The following is a 24,095-nucleotide window of genomic DNA, read 5'->3' as shown; positions in this document are numbered from 1 at the left end:
AAACTGATTTTTTTATTCATGCCCTAAAGGACAACTGAACTGAGAAGAATATGCAGGCTGCCATATTTATTACCTTTTTAACCGGTTCAGCGCCGCAGTCCGAAAATCTCATGCATCCGAGCAACGTTCACCTCCCATTCATTCGCCTATAACTTTATTGCTACTTATCACAATGAATTGATCTAAATCTTGTTTTTTCCGCCACTAATTAGGCTTTCTTTGGGTGCTATATTTTGCTAAGAATTATTTTTTTCTAAATCCATTTTAACAGGATGATTAAGAAAGAAATGAAAAAAATTCATTATTTCTCAGTTTTAGGCCATTATAGTTTGAAATTAATATACGCTACCGTAATTAAAACTCATGTATTTTATATGCCCATCTGTCCTGGTTATTACACCGTTTAAACGATGTCCCTATCACAATTTATGGTGCCGATATTTCATTTAGAAATAAAGGTGCATTTTTTCAATTTGCGTCCATCACTATTTATAAGCTTATAATTTTAAATAATATAATAACATACTCTCTTGACGAGCATATTTAAAAAGTTCAGACCCTTGGGTAACTATTTATGTTGTTTTTGTTTTTTTTATTGTATTTTTTTTATTTTTTTTTTAATAAAAAATGTATGTCTGTAATTTTTGGTGTGGGAGGGAAACTGTTTGTTTTACATGTAAAATAATAGTTTTCTTTAACCACTTCACCACTGAGGGGTTTTACCCCCTGAGCACCAGAGCAATTTTCACCTTTCAGCGCTCCTTCAATTCATTCGTCTATAACTTTATTATTACTTATCGCAATGAAATGAACTATATCTTGTTTTTTTCGCCACCAATTAGGCTTTCTTTAGGTGGGACATTATGCCAAGAATTATTTTTTTCTAAATGTGTTTTAATGGGAAAATAGGAAAAAATGTGGGGAAAAAAATAATTATTTTTCAGTTTTCGGCCATTATAGTTTTTAAATAATGCATGCTACTGTAATTAAAACCCATGAAACGTATTTGCCCTTTTGTCCCGGTTATAAAACCATTTAAATTATGTCCCTATCACAATGTTTGGCGCCAATATTTTATTTGGAAATAAAGGTGCATTTTTTTCAGTTTTGCGTCCATCCCTAATTACAAGCCCATAGTTTATAAAGTAACAGTGTTATACCCTCTTGACATAAATATTTAAAAAGTTCAGTCCCTAAGGTAACTATTTATGTATTTTTTTTAATTGTACATTTTTTAATTTTTTTTTAATTACAAAAAAAAAAAAAATGGGGAGTGTGGGAGGTAATGAGTTAATTTTATGTGTAAAAGTCATTTATTTGTATGTGAAAAATGTGTAGGGTGTAGTTTACTATTTGGCCACAAGATGGCCACAGTAACTTTTCGTTTTAATGCGACCTCCAAGCTTCCTTCCGGAAGCTTGGAGGAAGAATAAGGAGGCTGGACACGTGAGTTTTTTCTCACAATGATCGCGCTGCCCATAGGAGAGCAGCTGATCATTGCGGGGCTTAGATCAACGAACGGGAATGGATTTTCCCGTTCATTGATCTCTGGGCGAGCGGGCGGCGGCGTGTTTACTAGCGGCGGGCGGCGTGTTTACGAGCGGGAGCGCGGGCAGCGTCGGGAACGCGGAAAGTACGTGTTTCTCCGTCCCTGGTTTTTAAAGGATGGAAAAAGGGGCGGAGAAATACGTACGCGCGGGGGTAAAGTGGTTGATTAAAAATGTATGTGGTTGCAGTTTACTATTTGGCCACAAGATGGCCACAGTGAAAAAATTCCTAGATGCGAACGATTTCGCATAGAGGAACTAAAGATCAGAGGAGTTGTTTCCTGGGGGCAGAAATACTGCGCTCTCTGGAGAGAAAGCGTTGGTATTTCTTAGAGATGGGAAGTTCGGATCTTTTCAATGATCCGGATGATTCGAATCGGATCATTGAAGAGATCCGGATCTTTGATCCGAATCTAGGATCATTTTACTACTGAAGCATTCGGGGGGGTGAAATGAATAGCAGGACAGGTCTTTCCCTGCGGTGGACAGAGAAGGGGAGGGGGGTGGACACACAGAGAAGGGGAGAAGATGGACAGAGGGCAGGGAGTGGACAGAGAAGTGAGGAGGGACGAGCAGAGAGCAGAAATGTTTGCACACAATACCCACAAGCTGCAATCACATGCTTTACATGTATTTCACCTATATGTTCATCTGTGTACTTTGAAAGCAAACATCGCACAGTGAAAGAAAGCATTCCCAGAAGTAAAGTGCAGCTGTTTAGTGCAGAATGCAGGAGGATCATATTGCCTTTCAATCACAGTTCCTGCAAAGTTACTGAGCTGTGCTGAGCTGAGCCAAAAGTTTCCAATGTGATCACTGTGCAGCACTACGGAACAGCCAGCCTATAATGAGCAGCACATTATAGCCAGTATGTGTGCTCTACACATATCTGGCAGTGGCACCCATGTCCCCTCTCTCTCATCTACCTGTCTCCCTGCAAGGCTGGCTCCCCTCCAACTCAGCGATCCATCCCTGCTCTGCTTCCAAGACCCCGCTGCCCGCTGAGAGGGGGCGTGTTGCTCCTTGCCCCGCCCCTTTTTCGATCCGAATCACTCATTTTGATGATTCGGATGATTCGACTCACAAAATAGATTCGGATCAAAGATCCGAATCGTTCATGATCCGGACAACACTAGTATTTCTGCGGGGAGGTTAGATCGGTGAATGGGAATTATATTCCCATTCACTGATCGGAGGGCTAGCGGGGGGCGGCGGGTACGCGCGGGGGCGGCGGGTACACGCGCGGGCGCGCGCCCGATCGCGCGCACCACGCAGGGGAAGATGCAGTGCCTATCTGGACGAGAAAGCTCGTCCAGATAGGCCGAACTGGTTAAACAATGCCAGTTGCCTGGCAGCCTGCTGATCTGTTTGGCTGCAATGGTGTCTGAATAACACCAGAAACAAGCGTGCAGCTCATCTTGTCAGATTTGACAATATTGTCAGAAACACCTGATCTGCTGCATGCTTGCTAAGGGTCTATGGTTAAAAGTATTAGAGGCAGAGGATCAGCAGGATAACCAAGCAACTGGCACTGCTTTAAAGGAAATTAATATGGCAGCCTCCATATCCCTCTTGCTTCAGTTGTCCTTTAAGTATCCCTTTAATTTCTATATGTGTGTCATTAAAGGGAACCTAAAATCAGGATGGATATGGGTTTTTCCTTTTAAAATAATACCAGTTGCATGACTCTCCTGCTGATCCTGTGTCTCTAATACTTTTAGCCACAGCCCCTCAACAAGCATGCAGATCAGGTGCTCTGACTGAAGTTAGACTGGATTAGTTGCATAGCTCCCAACTGTCCCTCTTTTGGAGGGACAGTCCCTCTTTGGGAGCCCTGTCCCCTTCCCTCCTCATTTGTCCCTCTTTCAGGACCTCTTTCTATGTAAATATATATATATATATATATATATATATATGTATATGTGTATATATATATATATGTATATATATATTTCTCTACAGGGGCGTAGCAATAGGGGTTGCAGAGGTTGCGACCGCATCAGGGCCAGTGGGCCTCGAAGGGCCCTCTCTCAACTTCAGTATTAGCTCTCTATTGGTCCTGTGCTCATAATAATGACTTCTATAGATACTTTGATTGGTGGTAATCATTAACAAACTGTTCCCCATCCTCTTCTTGCATCTCTGACGCTGTGGTTGTCCTTGGCAGGTTTTGGTGCACCGTATCAATTGTTACGTATAGAGTGTTTGGGGGGCCCCAATGTAAAACTTGCACCGGGGCCCACAGCTCCTTAGCTACGCCACTGTTTCTCTACTAAAAATGTTTGACTCTAAACGTTTACAATCCTTTAAATTGATATATTACTAATTTTAAAATGTTAATATGAAGAAAAGTAAACCAGGCTAAAAAGGAACAGTGAGGTTTGAATTATAAAACAACATATTTTTCTTATGAAATTTTTATGGTATGCGCGACTAGGGGTGTGGCAGGGGCATGGCTAAAGTGTCCCTCTTTCTCATCTCAAAAAGTTGGGAGGTACTGTATGTAGCTGCATGCTTGTTTCAGGTGTGTGATTCTGAGATCAGCAGGACTGCCAAGCAAATGGTATTGTTTAAAAGGAAACATCCATTTGCCTCTCATTTTAGGTTCCCTTTAATATTTGCTATTCACTGTTGTTAAATTGCACCACTATCTAAGTTACTTTCAGGATGACCAATCTCACTCAGCAAATAAAGTTGATTCTGATTCTTGATACAGGAAGAGGCGGAGCTACTAACAGGAAGTTCCAGGTTAGAGGTGAAGTGACAGGAAGTTGAGAGGAGACATTGCTGGAACTGGCAGAAGCAGAGCAGGTAATGATATTTTCTGACCCCAGTTGCTGGGACTAGTAGTGCACAAAGAGAGATATCAGTTGGATTTGTAGTTCCACGGATGTGTGAGGGAAGGACTAGAGGGCATGCAGGGAGTCTGGGATTCTTTTTCTACACATTCAGCAAGTTTATAACAGAGCGTGCAGGTCTTGTAGTTCTACACATCCAACACAGAGAGAGCAATGGGTGTGCTGGGTTTTTACCTTTATTCGTAGTACGATAAACATAGCACTCATCTCTAAATACTGGGTCCCATACTACAGCCAGTGCAACAATAATATTCCATGCTAGAATAAGCACAGCAGTAATGTCCCTCCAAAGAAGTTCTACCATGTGTTCTACCTTGTGGCCAAGTGCCCCTTCACTGAGAGTCCTCATTGACAGAGTTTAGAATGAGTGACACCAGGAGGGCAGATCAGGATACTTTACTTGTGGCTGTCTTCCTGCGCTGACTCCTCCTCTGCTGCCTTAATGCAGCTGCTGCCTTTCTCTCTCCTGTGCCTCTCCTCCACTGACTAACACCCAGTCACTGAGGACAGTCTGGGTGGCCTGTTGGTGGGTGATGAACTCCTACATATCCAATGTAGGGTTACCGTGGTATCCCGGAATGACGGTATACCGCAGTTTGTTTGTGCATGGTAATCATACCATTCACAATCTTGTTTTACCGTTTTTTTTTTTTTTGGTTTTTTTTTTTTGGGGGGGGGGGGGCGTAGCGGTGGGGATGTAATGTAGCGGTGGGGCTAAGTAAATACTCACTTGCCAGAGGCCAGGTCCTCCACCCTGTGCTAGCTCAATTCTACTTCCTGTTGTTGTCCTATTTCCTTGAAGCAGAACCCCTTGGGCGCTATTAAAAGGAGATGATGCAAGAACAGGAGGAAGAAGGAAGCCAGTACAGCATGGAAGACCTGGCTGGCGTCAAGTGAGTATTTACTTATCTATCTATACTGCGGGCACCTATCCTGGCTACACCTATCTCTGGCTACTTATGCTGCGGCCACCTACTACTGGCTACACCTATCACTGGCTACCTATACTGCGGCCACCTACTACTGGCTACACCTATATCTGGCTCCTTATGCTGTGGCCACCTATTATTGACTACACCTATCCCTGGCTACCTATGCTGTGGCCACCTAATGGCTACACCTATCCCTGGCTACCTACGCTGTGGCCACCTAATGGCTACACCTATCCCTGGCTACCTATGTTATGGCCACCTACTACTGGCTACACCTATCCCTGGCTACCTATGCTGCGGCCACCTACTACTGGCTACACCTATCCCTGGCTACCTATGCTGTGGCCACCTACTACTGGCTATACCTATCCCTGGTTACTTATGCTGTGGCCACCTATTACTGGCTACACCTATCCCTGGCTACCTATCCTGCGGTCACCTATTACTGGCTACACCTATCCCTGGCTACCTATCCTGCGGTCACCTATTACTAGCTACACCTTTTGCAGGAGCAGTTTACCCGGTGCCCCCAATCTCCAGGTGGCTTAACCACTTGCCGACCGCCCACAGCCGATGGGCGCCGGCAAAGTGGACGCCGAAAGGACCGCAATACGCCCATGGGCGTTGCGTCCTTTCGGCATGCCGGGGGAACGATCGTGTCACTGGTGACGCGCGCTTCCCCTGGCAACTGGCTCCGCCCACCCATGACGACAACCCGCCGGCCGTTCGGAAGCGCCGGCGGGTTGTTAACCCTGCGATCGCCGCTAAAAAGTGTATAATACACTTTGTAATGTATACAAAGTGTATTATACAGGCTGCCTCCTGCCCTGGTGGTCCCAGTGTCCGAGGGACCACCAGGGCAGGCTGCAGCCACCCTAGTCTGCACTCCAACACACTGATCTGCCCCCTGATCGCCCACAGCACCCTTCAGACCCCCCCCCCCCCCCCCGCCCACCCCCCAGACCACTGTTTGCACCCAATCACCCCCCTAATCACCCATCAATCACTCCCTGTCGCCATCTGTCAACGCTATTTTTTTTTATTCCCTAAACTGCCCCCTGGGGACTCCTGATCACCCCCCCCCCACCCCTCAGATTCTCCCCAGGACCCCCCCCCCCCCTGTACTGTATGCATCTATCCCCCCTGATCACCTGTCAATCACCCATCAATCACCCCCTGTCACTGCCACCCATCAATCAGCCCCTAACCTGCCTCTTGCGGGCAATCTGATCACCCACCCACACCATCAGATCGCCTGCAGACCCGCCGTCAGATCATCTCCCAAGTGCATTGTTTACATCTGTTCTCTTCTCTAAACACCCACTAATTACCCATCAATCACCCCCTGTCACCACCTGTCACTGCTACCCATCAGATTAGGCCCAATACAACCTGTCATCTAAAAGGCCACCCTGCTTATGACCGGTTCCACAAAATTCGCCCCCTCATAGACCACCTGTCATCAAAATTTGCAGATGCTTATACCCCTGGACAGTCATTTTGAGGCATTTGGTTTCCAGACTACTCACGGTTTTGGGCGCGTAAAATGCCAGGGCAGTATAGGAACCCCACAAGTGACCCCTTTTTAGAAAAAAGACACCCCAAGGTATTCTGTTAGGTGTATGATGAGTTCATAGAAGATTTTATTTTTTGTCAAAAGTTAGCGGAAATTGATTTTTTATTGTTTTTTCACAAAGTGTCATTTTTCACTAACTTGTGAGATAAAGTAAAATCTTCTATGAACTCACCATACACCTAACGGAATACCTTGGGGTGTCTTCTTTCTAAAATGGGGTCACTTGTGGGGTTCCTATACTGCCCTGGCCGATCTTCCCAATAGACCTCTGAACTGATCTCTCAGTTGGATTGGGCAGAATCCTCGATATCAGTTGCATTGTCTTTGTCACTTAACACCGTTTAGCTACATATTTTATAATGATTGTCATCTGATACGGCAATATTTCTTTTATCAGACATTGCAAATGACATCTAGTTGGCTTAGTTAGTTAGCTACAAGGGGATGTGATTTTTATTAAATTTACTGGTGCCTGAGTGGTGCAATTCGTTCATCTGTGGGGATTCCTTCTGGGTCCCCTAAAGTAGAATAGTGCCCATCATCCAGCGGAGGAGGTGAGAGAAGCATTGTGCACATACTCTGCTATATATACTGGGCACAGGGGAGCACAGGATGGGGGGAGGGGCACTAAGACCACCAGGGAAGCTATATTTGGGAGGGAGAGGGGCCCACTCACACCACCAGGGAAGCCATAATAGGTAGAAGTGAGAAGATCTTAAGAGCTATCTATTTATAAGGTCATATTATTGTTTATGGTACAGGTGAGTAGTGCTGGGAATTATGGGTCATTACCAACGTATCTTTCTAGTGACTGCAGTGTGTGTGTGTGTGTGTGTGTGTGTGTGTGTGTGTGTGTGTGTGTGTGTGTGTGTGTGTGTCAGGTTCCTATAAGATGTCAGAATGCCCCTATTTGTCCATGCAGGAGTGTCAGTATCTAGAAGGACACAGGGACCTCTACAAGGATCTAATGATGGAGAATCAGCCGCCCCTCACATCACTGGGTAAGACTTTTATGTCACATCACTGGGTAAGACTTTTATGTCTTTGTAAAGGGGAGAGCGGTATGAAGGGTCCACCTAGATTTCCCCCAATCATATAGCAACAGCGTTTTCAGCTTGTATCTATGCGTTTTGTACAGATGGAACCAGGAACATAAACGCACTAGAGAGATGTACAGGTCCTCTTTATTCACAGGAAGATCACACCATTCCTCAACATTATAAGGTATGTGGACTTGAGAGTATCACAGACAATCCAAAAAAATACTTCATGCTGTATGAGATAACCTATGATCTATCTACAGCTGACCATACACTACTCAATTTGCACTAAATTTTGTTTTCTATTGATATTAGATTGATTATATTATGACCTACTACAGACCAAACAAATAACATAACAGAGTTGTTCCTGCTCCCTTTACTACAAACAAATAACCCACAGTGATGTTATCACCTGTCCTTTCTCCTACAACATGAACTTGCTAGTAATCTAAGCTTACAGACAATGTGGTTTTATATTTTAATTTTGTGATTTTAGTGCAAAGAATATACTGATTTGAAAATTGAGAAACAAGAGACCTATGTGAGGAATGATGAGCAGTCTATGGAGATGAATGACATGATGAGGACAATTAAAGAGGAAGAAGAAGAGAAGTATGTGAGGAGTGATCAGCAGAATATGGAGGAAGGTGACATGAGGACAATTAAAGAGGAAGAGGAAGAAGAGAAGTATGTGAGGAGTGATCAGCAGTCTATGGAGGAGGGTGACATGATTGGGGCAATAAAACAAGAAGAATGTAATCAAGACATTCGCACAGGTGAGTAATGAGTACTGCATGGATTACTGGTTTATACTGTATTGTATATTTCCACAAGCAGATGTGAACAATAAAGGTATTGGACAATAAGGAGATTTTCTCATTATTAAGATAGAAACTACAGCAGCAAAGTTAAGATTAGTGTTGGTTTTCATGATGTTTGTAGACTATATTTGTTCATCCCCATTCCTCAGTATAACATCATAGTACCAACAAATGAGGAGGAGATACTGTACACCATATGAAAGGCCCATCTCCATTCCTCAGTATAACATCATGTTCCCAACAAATGAGGAGGAGATACTGTACACCATATGAAAGGCCCATCTCCATTCCTCAGTATAACATCATAGTGCCAACAAATGAGGAGGAGATACTGTACACCATATGAAAGGTCCATCTCCATTCCTCAGTATAACATCATGTTCCCAACAAATGAGGAGGAGATACTGTACACCATATGAAAGGCCCATCTCCATTCCTCAGTATAACATCATAGTACCAACAAATGAGGAGGAGATACTGTACACCATATGAAAGGCCCATTTCCATTCCTCAGTATAACATCATAGCACCAACACATGAGGAGGAGATACTGTACACCATATGAAAGGTCCATCTCCATTCCTCAGTATAACATCATAGTACCAACAAATGAGGAGGAGATACTGTACACCATATGAAAGGCCCATCTCCATTCCTCAGTATAACATCATAGCACCAACACATGAGGAGGAGATACTGTACACCATATGAAAGGTCCATCTCCATTCCTCAGTATAACATCATAGCACCAACACATGAGGAGCAGATACTGTACACCATATGAAAGGCCCATCTCCATTCCTCAGTATAACATCATAGTACCAACAAATGAGGAGGAGATACTGTACACCATATGAAAGGTCCATCTCCATTCCTCAGTATAACATCATGTTCCCAACAAATGAGGAGGAGATACTGTACACCATATGAAAGGCCCATCTCCATTCCTCAGTATAACATCATAGTACCAACAAATGAGGGGGAGATACTGTACACCATATGAAAGGCCCATCTCCATTCCTCAGTATAACATCATAGTACCAACAAATGAGGGGGAGATACTGTACACCATATGAAAGGCCCATCTCCATTCCTCAGTATAACATCATAGCACCAACAAATGTGGAGGAGATACTGTACACCATATGAAAGGCCCATCTCCATTCCTCAGTATAACATCATAGTACCAACAAATGAGGAGGAGATACAGTATACCATATGAAAGGCCCATCTCCATTCCTCAGTATAACATCATAGTACCAACAAATGAGGAGGAGATACTGTACACCATATGAAAGGCCCATCTCCATTCCTCAGTATAACATCATAGCACCAACAAATGAGGAGGAGATACTGTACACCATATGAAAGGCCCATCTCCATTCCTCAGTATAACCTCATAGTACCAACAGATGAGGAGGAGATACTGTACACCATATGAAAGGCCCATCTCCATTCCTCAGTATAACATCATAGAACCAACAAATGAGGAGGAGATACAGTATACCATATGAAAGGCCCATCTCCATTCCTCAGTATAACATCATAGTACCAACAAATGAGGAGGAGATACTGTACACCATATGAAAGGCCCATCACCATTCCTCAGTATAACATCATAGCACCAACAAATGAGGAGGAGATACTGTACACCATATAAGAGGCCCATCTCCATTCCTCAGTATAACATCATAGTACCAACAAATGAGGAGGAGATACTGTACACCATATGAAAGGCCCATCTCCATTCCTCAGTATAACATCATAGTACCAACAAATGAGGAGGAGATTCTGTACACCATATGAAAGGCCCATCTCCATTCCTCAGTATAACATCATAGAACCAACAAATGGGGAGGGGATACTGTACACCATATGAAAGGCCCATCTCCATTCCTCAGTATAACATCATAGTACCAACAAATGAGGAGGAGATACTGTACACCATATGAAAGGCCCATCTCCATTCCTCAGTATAACATCATAGTACCAACAAATGAGGAGGAGATGCTGTACACCATATGAAAGGCCCATCTGCATTCCTCAATATAAAATCATATTCCAAATCATGGGGTACTTCTGTTAAAGGGATCCTGAGCAGAGGCACTGGGTATGCATTTAATTGGAAATGTCGATACACTTATCATGCCCTGTGTTAAACTCTTCACCTCCCAGTTTGCCCATTTTAAATTACATTGCAGCTGCGACTCTGCCAAAAGTCACACTGTGACCTCGGAATAGGGAGCCTGCAGGTCCTCTCTGCGCATGCTTGCTGGCTTCTTCCTTCTCTGTTCTCCTCCCCTCTGCCATGCGTCCTACATGAAGGCTATATGATGCACGACAGAGGGGAGGAGAACAGATGAGGAAGAAGAGAGGACAGAGAGCAGAGAGGACCTGCAGGTTTCCCTTTCCGAGGTCACAGCGCAACTTTTTGCAGAGTCGCCGCAATGTAATGTAGAACGGGCCAGGCGGGAGAAGGAGAGTTTATAACACAGGGCATGGTGAGTGTATCTGCAATACCAATTATATGTAGGTATGCTTAAATGCATACCCAGTGCCTCTGCTCAGGATCCCTTTAAAATGAAATACAAATGTAGCAACGAAAAAAGTCCTTTATTAAGCTTAATTAAGAAACCATACTTACTTTTGGTTACCCCCACACCATTATCCTCTCCACCATTATCCCTGCCTGGCACTTAACTTGCTATACTAAATATGGAAAGCCTCAGTATCCTTTTGATACTGATGAACAACAGAGAATTCTGCTCACGACAATCCTGGAAATTCCCTCCAATGTCCCCTATTGGTCCTTTAACACACCAATGGGGATCAACTAATGTTAAATTAGTTTACACTAGAGTATTTCTGCTAGTACCTAAGCCAGCCAGATTTAAGAATCCACAACACAGATTGCTTTAGTTTAGATTAGTGGTGGCTAAAACCTTTATTGCCTCCCAGTGGCTCAAACCCTCCTTGTCTTTTAAGGTAATGGAGGGCAGAGTTGATCATATTATGACCTGTGAACTGCTCAGTGCCCTCATAAAAATTAGAATGTCATGCAAAAGTCCATTTATTTCAGTAACTCAGATTAAAAGGTGAAACTAACATATGAAATTAGTTAGCTGATTAGAGTCTGACACTTCGAGCCTATTATTATTTATTGGATTTATATAGTGCCAACATATTACACAACCCTGTATAATACAAGATTACAGACAATGATAATAGGGTTGACGGACAGCACAATACAGGTAATAAGCAATAAGGTACACAACACAATACAGACACAGTACTGTGCAGTAATACAATGCCAGATCATACACTGGAGTGGTAGTCTCAGTAATACAAGTTAACATTACTATGGGTAGAGTACACAATCAAGTACGATACACAAGTAGAGAGGTCCATGCCAAAGGCTAACAATCTCGATGGAGAGGGGGCTACGTCGAGTGGATCTCGGCAGAGAGTGATAGGGCAGCATTGAGGTGGGGTAGGCCTCCTTGAAGAAGTGAGCTTTGAGGGCTTGTTTGAAGGTGGGGGCAAGCCTGATGGGCAGCGGGAGAAAGTTCCACAGGATGGGGGCAGCTTTAGTAAAGTCATGTAGTCGTGCATGTGAGTGCGAGATGCGTGGGGTGGTTAGGAGGAGGTTCCTGGAGGAGCAAAGTGGGCGGCCAGATGTGTATCTGCTGACCAGATTAGAGATTTAGGTTGGGCAGGACTTCTGTATAGAATTGTAGGAAATTGTTGGATTGAATTGTAGGATCTTGAAGCGAATTCTTAAGCATATTGGAAGCCAGTGAAGGGATTTGCGTAGGGGATTCGAGGAGACAGAATGGTGGGATGAGTAGATTAGTCTGGCTGCTGCGTTCATGGGCATAGGGGGGGCGATGTGGTTTTGAGGAAGGCCTGACAGGAGGGTGTTGTTGTAATCCTGGCGAGAGAGGATGATGGCATGGACAAGGATTTTGGCAGTGTCCGGTGTCAGCAAAGGCCGGATCTTGAAGATGTTGCGTAAATCGAGATTGTAGGCCCTAGCAATGGTTTGGATGTGGGGGTAGAAGGAAAGGGTCAAGTCCAGGGTGAAACCCAGGCAGCGGGCTTGTGTGGTTGGGCGGATGACTGTACCATTGACAGTGACATAGATGTCCGTGGGGGGTAGACTGCATGGGGTGGGAAAATGTTTTACCCAGGTTTAACTTTAGGAACCTGATAGACATCCAGGATGAGATGGCTGAGAGACAGGAGCCTAGAATATTTAACATTTCCACAATATTCTAATGGTCTGAGATTTTGATTTTGGGGTTCTCATAAGCTGTAAGCCATAATCATCAAAATTATGAGACATAGAGGCTAGAAATATTTTGCTTTGTGTGTAATGAGTGTACTTCAAATATTAGTTTCACCTTTTAAGATAAATCACTGAAGTAAATGGACTTTTGCACAATATTCAAATTTTTCGACGCGTGCGTGCGTGTCTGTGTGTCTGTCTGTGTCTAAACTGAGGGATATGGAAGTTTCCTTTTAAACAATACCAGTTCCTTGTCAGTCATGCTGATCTCTTTGGCTGCAAAAGTAGCTGAATCACACACCTGAAACAAACATGCAGCTAATCCAGTCTGACTTCAGACAGAGCACCTGATCTGCATGCTTGTTCAGGGGCTGTGGCTAAAAGTATTAGAGACACAGGATCAGCAGGAGAGTCAGGCAACTGGAATTATTTTAAAAGGAAAAAAACCATATCCTTCTCAGTTTAGGTTCCCTTTAAAGGTTGGGCTGGTGAACAGGGCTGTGTCAACTTGATAATAAAGATATACTATTTCTGACAATTTCCCCTCCAGGTTATAATGCAGAAGATAATGGCGTCACACAATATTCTCCAGGAGGAAACCCCATTACTGGAAATACACATCACAGACTTTACCATGAGGAGAGATCACCGGATCCCTCTAATCCCGAAGTACCTTCTTACAGATCTGTTACCACAAATATCCAGCCAAGATCTCACACTGCCGATAGATCTAGAGATTTGTCCAATGTTGGGGAATCGTCTGGTAATTCTTGTATTTCTAAACAGTTGGGTGAGAAGACATTTCCTTCATCTGAATGTGAAAACCACCAGAAAAGTTGCAGAGCCAAGCGTCCCTTTTCATGTCCAGACTGTGGAAAATGTTTTACTCAGAAAGCAAGCCTTAATTCTCATCAGAGAACTCACACAGGAAAGCGTGATTTTTCTTGTTCAGAATGTGGCAAACCGTTTACTAAGAAGGGAAGTCTTATTACACATCAAAGAATTCACACAGGTGAGCGTCCCTTCTCTTGCTCAGAGTGTGGGAAATGTTTCACTGACAAATCAAACCTGCATAGTCATCAGAGAAGTCACACAGGAAAGCGTGACTTTTCATGTTTAGAATGTGAGAAACAGTTTACTCAGAAGTCATATCTTATTGCACATCAAAGAATTCACACAGGTGAGCGTCCCTTTTCATGCTCAGAGTGTGGGAAATGTTTCACTCAGAAAGCAAGTCTTAATTTTCATCAGAGAAGACACACAGGAAAGTGGGATTTTTCATGTTCAGAATGTGACAAACAGTTTACTCGTAAGTTAAGTCTTATTAATCATCAGAGACTTCACACAGGTGAAAGTTCCTTTTCATGCTCAGAGTGTGGGAAATGCTTCACTTCCAAATCAAACCTGTATTGTCATCAGAGAAGTCACTCAGCAGAGCTTGAATTTTCATGTTCAGAATGTGGGAAACGGTTTGCTCAGAAGGCAAGTCTTATTACACATCAGAGAATTCACACAGGTGAGCGTCCCTTTTCTTGCTCAGAGTGTGGGAAATGTTTCACTGACAAATCAAATCTGTATTGTCATCAGAGAAGTCACACAGGAGAGCATGATTTTTCATGTTCAGAATGTGACAAACAGTTTACTCGAAAGTCAAATCTTATTAGGCATCAGATAATTCACACAGGTGCGGGTCCCTTTTCATGCTCAGAGTGTGGGAAATGTTTCACTCAGAAAGCAAGCCTTACTACTCACCAGAGAACTCACACAGGAAAGCGTGATTTTTCATGTTTAGAGTGTGGCAAACAGTTTACTATGAAGGCACATCTCATTAAACATCAGAGAATTCACACAGGTGAGTGCCCCTTTTCATGTTCAAAGTGTGTGAAATGTTTCACTGATAAATCAAACCTGCGCAGTCATCAGAGAAGTCATACAAGATAGTGGGATTTGTCATGTTCAGAATGTGACAAACAGTTTAAGTCATATCTAATTACACACCAGAGAATTCACATTCACAAAAGAGCATCTCTTTCATGGACAGAGTGTGGGAAATGTTATACTCAGAAAGCAAGCCTTAATTACTCAGAGTAGTCACACAGGAAAGCGTGATTTTTCACATTCGGAAAGTAATTGTTTTCTCCGAAGAACATTCTCATCAAAGAAGTCACACAGGTGAGCAGCCCTTTTCATGAACAGAATGTGGGAACATTTGTATTGTTTGTTTGTTGGTCACCAGAAAACTCACATAGATGAGCATTCATGTGTTCATGCTCAGAGTGTGGGAAATGCTCCAGTGAGAAGGCATTCCTACACAGACACCAGAGAAATCACAATGAAGAGCTGTCATTCTCAAGTTCTGAATGTGGGAAATGCTTCACTCAGAAATGCCAGAGCTGCTGCTAACCAGTGGATTAGTGCAGGTGTGGGAAATGAGTAACAATCTCCTGCTCTGTGTAGGTGATTAGTCTGGCAGCAGGACAGTAAGTTCTAAGCAGTCTATACTCCAGAGAGGTCAGGTTCCAGACTAGTAGAGATGTGTATGGGCTTGTTAACATTTGACCTTGTGCTTTGAAATCTATCCTGAATATATACAGGCCATAACAATCTATTAAAGCTTATATTATCCAACTTCTACTCTCAGCGCTGTTCATACCTATATAGCAGAGATGTGTAGTTTCAGCTTCACGCAGTTTTGGAAGTTGATCACTGGCTGCTAATTGACATAAGTCATTTTTTATAGTATACAAAAGAAAAGATTCAACAAGTGGCAGACTGGGAGATATTATACAGGACAAGCAACAAAGCCAGACTCCCAATAATGTCTGCTATACTGTAACAGTAACATAATAGTGATTACTCCCGTCATTCCAATATCAGGACATCACTCAGAGCCAGAATCAGAATCAGAAAATGTATTTCGCCAAGCATGAGGGGTCATGCCTGGAATTGTTTTTGGCACAATACAAATAGCTCAGGAAAAGTACATAGAGAGAGACAGCAGTGAACAACAGGCATCGGGTTAACAATACATTTGTAATATACAACACATTCCCAGAGTGTCCCTGAGATGTCTAATAGTTAGTCCTGTGGGCTGGTAGACTGGTCAGCCATAGCGCAGCCGGCCTCGCCGATCCTTGGTGCTTGCTTTGGTGGTAGGCTGTGGAGGGAATTAAGGAGACTGACTGCCAAGGGGAAGAATGAGTTCTTGTGTCTCACGGTCTTAGTGGAAATGGCTCGTAGCCTCCGGCCCAAGGGCATAAGGTTAAAGTAGCGGTGGCCTGGGTGTGAGGGATCACTTGCAATCCTCAGTGCCCTGGATCTAAGTCTTTTTTATTGTGTAGTAGGGCAAGAGAAGGGAGGGGGCACCCAATAATCCTCTCTGCTGACCTGATGACCCGCTGTAGTTTGTCCTTGTCATCGACAGTGGCGCCAGCATACCACACCAAGATGGAAGAGCAGAGAATCGACTCAAAGGTAGCCGAATAAAAGCTGCTTATAATTTCTTGAGTCATGCCGAACTTTCTCAGCTGGCGGAGGAAGAAGAGCCTTTGCTGGGCTTTCCATTAGGTGGCAGTGATGTTAGGCTTCCAGCTGAGGTCGCTGGAGATGGTTGTACCCAGAAGCCGGGCACAGGGCACTCTGGTTACCTCATTGCCATCAATGTAGATTGGAGGTGGGGTGGGAGCAGACTTCCTGAAGTCGATGATTAACTCAATGGTCTTAGCAGTGTTAAGCACCAGCCTGTTCTCCTTGCTCCAGTTGCAAATTCTCTCCACCTGCTGATGGTACTCCTGGACATTGTCCTTGGTGATAAGGCCCACGATGGTGGTGTCATCGGCAAACTTGATGACCCTGACAGAGTCTGCCTCCGATCTGCAATTGTTTGTGTAGAGGGAGAACAGCAGTGGTGACAGGACGCAGCCTTGGGGGGCTCCAGTGTTCGTGGTCGCTGCTTGGGAGTGGATATTGCCCAGTCTGACGACTTGGGACCTGTTGGTAAGAAAGTCCGTGATCCAACGTTGTAGACTTGGGTGGACTCCAAGTGCAGCTAGGTCCAGTTGGAGAATGCTTGGGCAGATGGTGTTAAAAGCCGAACTGAAGTCTAGTAGTAGTATTCTGGCATACGTGTCTGAACTGTCAAGGTGGTCGTTGATGAGCTCCAGGCAGATATTGATCACATCAGCGGTGGACCTATTTGTTCTGTATGCGAGCTGTAAGGGGTCTAAGAGGGGCGAAGTGGAGAGCTTGAGGTAGGCTAGGACCGCCCGCTCCATGGTTTTCATGATGACAGACGTCAGGGCTACGGGCCTAAAGTTGTTAAGTTCGGTGACCCCTTGTTTCTTAGGGACAGGTATGATGGTTGACCTCTTGAAACACGCAGGGACCTTGCCCTCACCCAGGGACTTGGTGTAGATAGCGAAGAGGATGGGGGCAAGTTGCCGACAGCAGGTTTTCAGGCAAGCTGGAGATACTCCGTCGGGGCCGGGGGCTTTCCTGGAATCCTGACATAAATTATGGGATACGTTGTCTGGACTAATGGGAAACCGCAGCAGTAACCTCCAGTGATGGGCGGATATCTTGCTACTTAAAAGACCACTATCGCAAAAATAAATAAATATAAAATGTAGATTTCTCCCAAAGAAAAATGCACTATACATTTTGTTTCTCTTATGTTACTTATAGAAGGTAGTGAAAATCTGAGATATTTTGGATTAGTCTATCTCCTCATGGGGGATTCTCAGCTATTTTTTTATTTACAAAAGCACTTTCTGAATGGCAGTTGTAGATACGAGTAGTGAGGCTGGGTGGTATCTTTGTATAGATCTTTCCCAGGGATTGCTTTTGTAAAGAATAAAGGGAATGTTGAGAATCTCCAATGAAATGGACTAGATCCAAAGTTGTTCGATCTGTCAGCTTTTTACTGCTTACTGTAAGTGGCAGCAACATAGGAAAAAGGTAACTTTTAGAGCATTTTACTCTGGAAGAAATGTACATTTTATATGTATGTATTGTAAATGATCGATTTTTCCCGATAACGGTCCTTTAATGGGGCTTATAAAAGCCAACAGATACCACCATAGTATTACCCTCCTCTCCTTCTTGGTCTTGTAACATCAGAGCTGAGTAAGAGTCCCTTTGAACTAGAGAGCTTTGCAAAAGAGGAGGACAGATTTTACATGCCCCTCCCCCTATGGGATTGGATTCCGCCATGGCAGATGAGGGTTTGTATGATATAAATGGAGGGTGTTTTTCGAAACTGAAGTGAGAAGCATACGGATGCTGTCATCTTTATTCTCTTATAAACAATGCTGGTTGCCTGGCTGTCATGTTGAGCTTTTGTCTTTAGTTGTTTGAGTCACACACCTGCAACAAGCATGCAGCCAGTGGAGTCAGTCACAGCGTCTGACCTGCATGCTCATTCTGGGCCAGTGACTTCCAGTATTAAAAAAGAGCATCAGCACAGAAGTCAGGCAACCGGCATTGTTTATAAGGGAATGAAGATTGCAGCCTCCATTTTCCCCTCACTTCAGGTTCCTTTTAAATCCTCACACGCCACACACGCTGCAATTCTGATCATTCTGTGACACCTCGATCTGATACAATAATCTCAGGAGTGTGGAACTGAGATGGCAAGTTAAGAACAATCTATTCGTATTCTGATCAGGAGTGATTGTTTATTCAAATTGGAGAGCTGAGCTGGAGAACTTATGTTTAGTTGAAACAGATTGTTTTACAAGCATTCTAATGTTCATTTTACATTCTTCTGTAATTGTTTTAAAATGGACAGTTTAAAGTGAACCAGTAAGTTTTTAAATTAAAACGTTAGATATTTATCCACATAGAGGGAAGCCTGTGGATGGACCAGAGACTTCCTGTCTCCTCCTTGGACCCCTTTCCTGTTGGCAGTGGTGCTCCCTTCTGTGTATGGACATGGCTGTGCTGCACATGTATGGCTGTACCTGAGGAGCAGCACAAAGCCACTCATGAATGAACAGCATCAGCTTCCTGTGCAGTACAGCCAGGCTTGTACACGGAGGGGAGCGCAGCCACGGGAACATATCCCACCCACTCTTGTCTTCCTTGTATGGAGGGACCCTGCACAGCAGCGATGGGCTCGTGGGTGGACAATCCAGAGGCTTCCCTCCACATGGGCAAGTGTCTCACTTTGTTTTTGTTATCTTACAGGTTTGCTAGTCAGCCAGCAACCAAGCTCTGCGTGCTCAGTCCATAAGAAGCAATTCTGTAGTAGAAGACAAGGCAATGGGAGTCGGCACTGCAAGCAATCTGGTTTATTCAATAGTAAAAATTGCAGCCAGTGGCATAAGAGTGCAGTCCAGTGCAACATGAAACATAAAGTTCACATACCGCTCCTGATGGTCAGTCAGTGGGTGGTGGGTGCGGGGCACAGCTGTCTGATGGCCATTTTGTGCAAAAATGTGCTTCTACGAGGGCTTGACAGGTTTGCTTTACAGGTTTGCTGAAGTTAGAGGGATACAGTGGCTTGCAAAAGTATTGGGCCCCCTTGAAGTTTTCCACATTTTGTCATATTACTGCCACAAACGTGAATCAATTTCAGTGGAATTCCATGTGAAAGACCAATACAAAGTGGTGTACATGTGAGAAGTGGAACGAAAATCATACATGATTCCAAACATTTTTTACAAATACATAACTGCAAAGTGGGGTGTGCGTAATTATTCAGCCCCCTGAGTCAATACTTTTGCTGCAATTACAGCTCTCCAGTATTTTAGGGTATGTCTCTACCAGCTTTGCACATCTAGAGACTGAAATCCTTGCCCATTCTTCTTTGCAAAACATCTCCAGCTCAGTCAGATTAGATGGACAGCGTTTGTGAACAGCAGTTTTCAGATCTTGCCACAGATTCTCGATTGGATTTAGATCTGGACTTTGACTGGGCAATTCTAACACATGGATATGTTTTGTTTTAAACCATTCCATTGTTGCCCTGGCTTTATGTTTAGGGTCATTGTCCTGCTGGAAGGTGATCCTCTGCCCCAGTCTAAAGTCTTTTGCAGACTTCAAGAGGTTTTCTTCCAAGATTGCCCTGTATTTGGCTCCATCCATCTTCCCATCAACTCTGACCAGCTTCCCTGTCCCTGCTGAAGAGAAGCACCCCCTGGGGCATGATGCTGCCACCACCATATTTGACAGTGGGGATGGTGTGTTCAGAGTGATGTGCAGTGTAGGTTTTCCGCCACACATAACGTTTTGCATTTTGGCCAAAAAGTTCCATTTTGGTCTCATTTGACCCCAGAGCACCTTCTTCCACATGTTTGCTGTCTCCCCCACATGGCTTGTGGCAAACTGCAAACGGGACTTCTTATGCTTTTCTGTTAACAATGGCTTTCTTCTTGCCACTCTTCCATAAAGGCCAACTTTGTGCAGTGCATGACTAATAGTTGTTCTATGGATAGATTCCCCCACCTGAGCTGGTACATCTCTGCAGCTCGTCCAGAGTCACCATGGGACTCTTGACTGCATTTCTGATCAGCGCTCTCCTTGTTCAGCCTGTGAGTTTAGGTACACGGCCTTGTCTTGGTAGGTTTACAGTTGTGCCATACTCCTTCCATTTCTGAATGATCACTTGAACAGTGCTCTGTGGGGTGTTCAAGGCTTTGGAAATCTTTTTGTAGTCTAAGCCTGCTTTGAATTTCTCAATAACTTTATCCCTGACCTGTCTGGTGTGTTCTTTGGACTTTATGGTGTTGTTGGTCCCAATATTCTCTTAGACAACCTCAGAGGCTGTCACAGAGCAGCTGTATTTGTACTGACATCAGATTACACACAGGTGCACTCTATTTAGTCATTAGCACTCATCAGGCAATGTCTATGGGCAACTGGCTGCACTCAGACCAAAGGGGGCTGAATAATTACGCAAACCCCACTTTGCAGTTATTTATATGTTAAAAATGTTCAGAATCATGAATGATTTTCGTTCCACTTCTCACGTGTACACCACTTTGTATTGGTTTTTCACGTGGAATTCCAGTAAAATTGATTCATGTTTGTGGCAGTAATATGACAAAATGTGGAAACCGTCAAGGGGGCCGAATACTTTTGCAAACCACTGTATGGAGGCTGCCATATGTATTTCCTTTTAAACAATACCAGTTTAATCTTGTCAGATCTGACATTAATGTCAGAAACATCTCAACTGCTGCATGCTTGTTCAGGGTCTATGGCTAAAAGTATTAGAGGCAGAGGATCATCAGGATTGCTTGGTAACCGGTATTGCTTAAAAGGAAATCAATATGGACGCCTTTATATCCCTCTCGCTTCAGTTGTCCTTTAACCTTCCTGGCGGTAAGTTCGGGGTAAGCCGCGCAGGAGGTTTTCTCCAGCCCTGCTCGGCCGATTTTCTTAATTTTTTTTTTTTTGCTGGACGCAGCTAGCACTTTGCTAGCTGCGCCAGCACACCGATCGCCGATGCCCCACGCCAGATCGCCGCTATCCGTCACGGCGTGCGCCCCCCCCCCCAGACCCCGTGCGCTGCCTGGCTAATCAGTGCCAGGCAGCGCCGAGGGGTGGATCGGGACTCCCAATGACGTCACGACGTCGCTGACGTCATCCCGCCCCGTCGCCATGGCGACGGGGGAAGCCCTCCAGGTAATCCCGTTATTTGAACGGGATTTCCTGATCGGAGATCGCCGCGGCTATCATGTAGCGAGCCCTGGGCTCGCTACATGATTTAAAAAAAACAAAAAACTGCCGTGCTGCCTTCTGGCGGAATTTTTCATACCGCCAGGAGGGTTAAAAAAAATAACATTAAATTTGATATATTTGTGGTCAGAATTAGGTCATAATTGGAACAGATCCTAACAGTGCAGGGAAAGGATTTTGAGGAGGACAGGGCGGTTTTTTTAAAACCCAGTAAACGCCGCATTCCCGCAGCAGAACATGGGCTTTATACGCCCCAAATCCCCGGGGCAAAAATCAGGGAGTGCTTCCTGGTAGAGGCACAGCTTTGAGCTGTAGCTCTGCCTCTACTGAAGTTAATCTCTGCCCATCGCCACCTCTCCCCGCCCCTCTCAGACTCTGAGGCAGAGATCTGCATAGATTGACTACAGTAGAGGCAGAGCTACAGTGTTACACTCTGCCTCCCCGGGCAGCAAAATCCACGACCTGGAAAGTCGTGGAATTTTGTCACCAGATTTGGGGCGTATAAAGCCCTTGTTCTGCTGTGGGAATGCGGCGTTTCAGCACTACTCATATTGCATCACATAAATGGCCAGTAAAAATAAGTATTTATTTTGGCTTCAGTCTCGCTTTAAGTTTATTGGCATTTACAGTTATAAACGTGTATGTAGCTTTAACATACAATGATACACAGGGAACCAAGAAGTATTTTTAATGGCTTCAGACTTTTTTTTAACATTTAAAGAAAGTGTGTGTGTGCGCTCAAATGTTACTGAATATGTATTTTATTTTGTTGTTATGTTTATTATCTGTATATCTATACAGCAACAATGGTTCATAATCTTGCTAATGCTTAATGGAATCATTTTTAGTTATGCAAATGTCTCTGTTATAAAGGCAATATTGTATTTTCTTTTTTATATGTGATGGTCTCATGGAATAACTTTTTCAAGCCTATAAATCAGCATTCTAAATCATCATGGTGAACATTTTATTATAGAGGAACGGCTGTCTAGCTTGTTTATTTGCACCTCTTGAGATTTATCTCTATCTGATCCTATGTCAGATTGTCTGACATTGGCATTTTCCAGCAAAGGTTCAATGTCAGACATCCGGCACAAGAAAACCTGCCCATGTCTTGGGGAGTCATTGCCAGATCTAGTCCGACATGGCATCAGCCATTTTAGACCAGTGTTCAGACCATGTCCCATCGCTGCTGCACCCCCTTCTGCCCAAAACAAAAATGTGATATCTTGTGGACGCATTTGGCCCAGCCACTAGAGGCGCTGTTACCAGATCAAGTTTTGATCCTCTCTGGCACCACACTGCACTGCAGATTTACACACAATTGGGGTGGACCTACAGTGCATGAACGGGCCCCGTCCCCTCCCATTGGTGCCAGGGGACCTCCTCACTCTAGTGCGATGAGGGAGAGACCCGGCTGGATAAATAAGTTCCGGGGACATGTGGTTGATCAAAACAATGAATTGGAAACGGTTAAGAAGCATTGCCCCTCATTTTGTTTTAAGTTAGCGGGAAATGTGTAAATAAGTACATATGAATAGGTGTGAAAAATCTTTGTTATGTGAGAGTTATCAGCAAAAGAAGCAACAGAAGTACTTACAGTCAGACAATAACATTGAAAACCTCAACTGTGGAGAGGTAATGTGATTGAATGAAGAGAACGTACAAAATGCATGCAGCCCGTGTCCATTACGAGGAACAATTCTTTTGTTCACACTTCAAAAATTAAATGTTGTGTTTGAAGCACATACTGTACATGTGTTTCCTGGTTTTCAGCATGACAACATGAATGCCACAAAAACCTCTGATACTAACTAAAAGAATTAAGAAGGTTCACCATAGATTGTCAGATTGGTGGCATCATCACAACATAAGGACAGCGCTCTGTGTAATATATTGGTGAGTAAATTTTTTTTTTTTTTTTAACACTTCAAAAAATACAATTTTGTGTAAAAAGGAATATAGGACCTGATGCATGAAAGGCTGGTCATTTTACAGGTCCTAATGCCAGTGAAGCACCACCCCCTACCCTATATGTGCCAAGCAACATTAGGCTGAGGTAGGAGGACCAGAGACTGTGGCAGCACTGGATGAAACATTAGGCCAAGGTAGGAGGACCTGAGACTGGGGCAGCACTGGAGGAAACTGCACCTTCAGAAACATATCTAATCCCTATCCTCATATCTCAAAGATTCTCAACACCTCATCCAACTCCTAGCCCCCCTCACATGGCAGACCAATTTCATCTGGCTCACTTGTGATGTCACTTCCCTTTACACTAACATCCCACACAAATTTGGACTGTCCGCCATTCAGTATTTTCTTTCTACAGACCTCCTGATGTCATA

General features: G+C 43.9%; 1 protein-coding gene across 6 annotated transcripts; it reads left to right on the top strand.

Moving 5' to 3' along the window:
• The first annotated feature begins 4,264 nt into the window (after positions 1-4,264).
• On the top strand, positions 4,265-23,591 carry LOC137534703 (oocyte zinc finger protein XlCOF6-like). 6 transcript variants are annotated; one of them, XM_068256322.1, is made up of 7 exons: positions 4,265-4,358; positions 7,836-7,914; positions 8,052-8,137; positions 8,453-8,732; positions 13,616-14,581; positions 19,252-19,442; positions 23,524-23,591. In XM_068256322.1, exons 2-7 carry the CDS (start codon positions 7,881-7,883, stop codon positions 23,563-23,565), a joined length of 1,599 nt encoding a protein of 532 aa, XP_068112423.1. In that variant the 5' UTR covers positions 4,265-4,358; positions 7,836-7,880; the 3' UTR covers positions 23,566-23,591. The 6 variants fall into 6 exon arrangements, with proteins under 6 accessions (XP_068112423.1, XP_068112421.1, XP_068112420.1 ...); XM_068256320.1 differs by lacking the exon at positions 23,524-23,591 and having other exon boundaries at positions 19,252-19,582; XM_068256319.1 differs by lacking the exons at positions 19,252-19,442; positions 23,524-23,591 and adding an exon at positions 5,211-5,298 and having other exon boundaries at positions 13,616-15,634.
• Positions 23,592-24,095: the final 504 nt, after the last annotated feature.

The sequence above is a fragment of the Hyperolius riggenbachi genome, chromosome 10, assembly GCF_040937935.1.
Source record: "Hyperolius riggenbachi isolate aHypRig1 chromosome 10, aHypRig1.pri, whole genome shotgun sequence".
Taxonomy (NCBI): Eukaryota; Metazoa; Chordata; class Amphibia; order Anura; family Hyperoliidae; genus Hyperolius; species Hyperolius riggenbachi.
This window is presented reverse-complemented; position numbering and strand designations above follow the sequence as displayed.

Bases quoted from the DNA above. Each gene is read 5' to 3' on its own strand.
- LOC137534703 (XM_068256317.1), top strand. From the start codon at position 7,881: ATGATGGAGAATCAGCCGCCCCTCACATCACTGG. The intron at 7,915-8,051 runs GTAAGACTTTTA...CGTTTTGTACAG, and splicing joins GCCGCCCCTCACATCACTGG to ATGGAACCAGGAACATAAAC. The intron at 8,138-8,452 runs GTATGTGGACTT...TTGTGATTTTAG, and splicing joins CCATTCCTCAACATTATAAG to TGCAAAGAATATACTGATTT.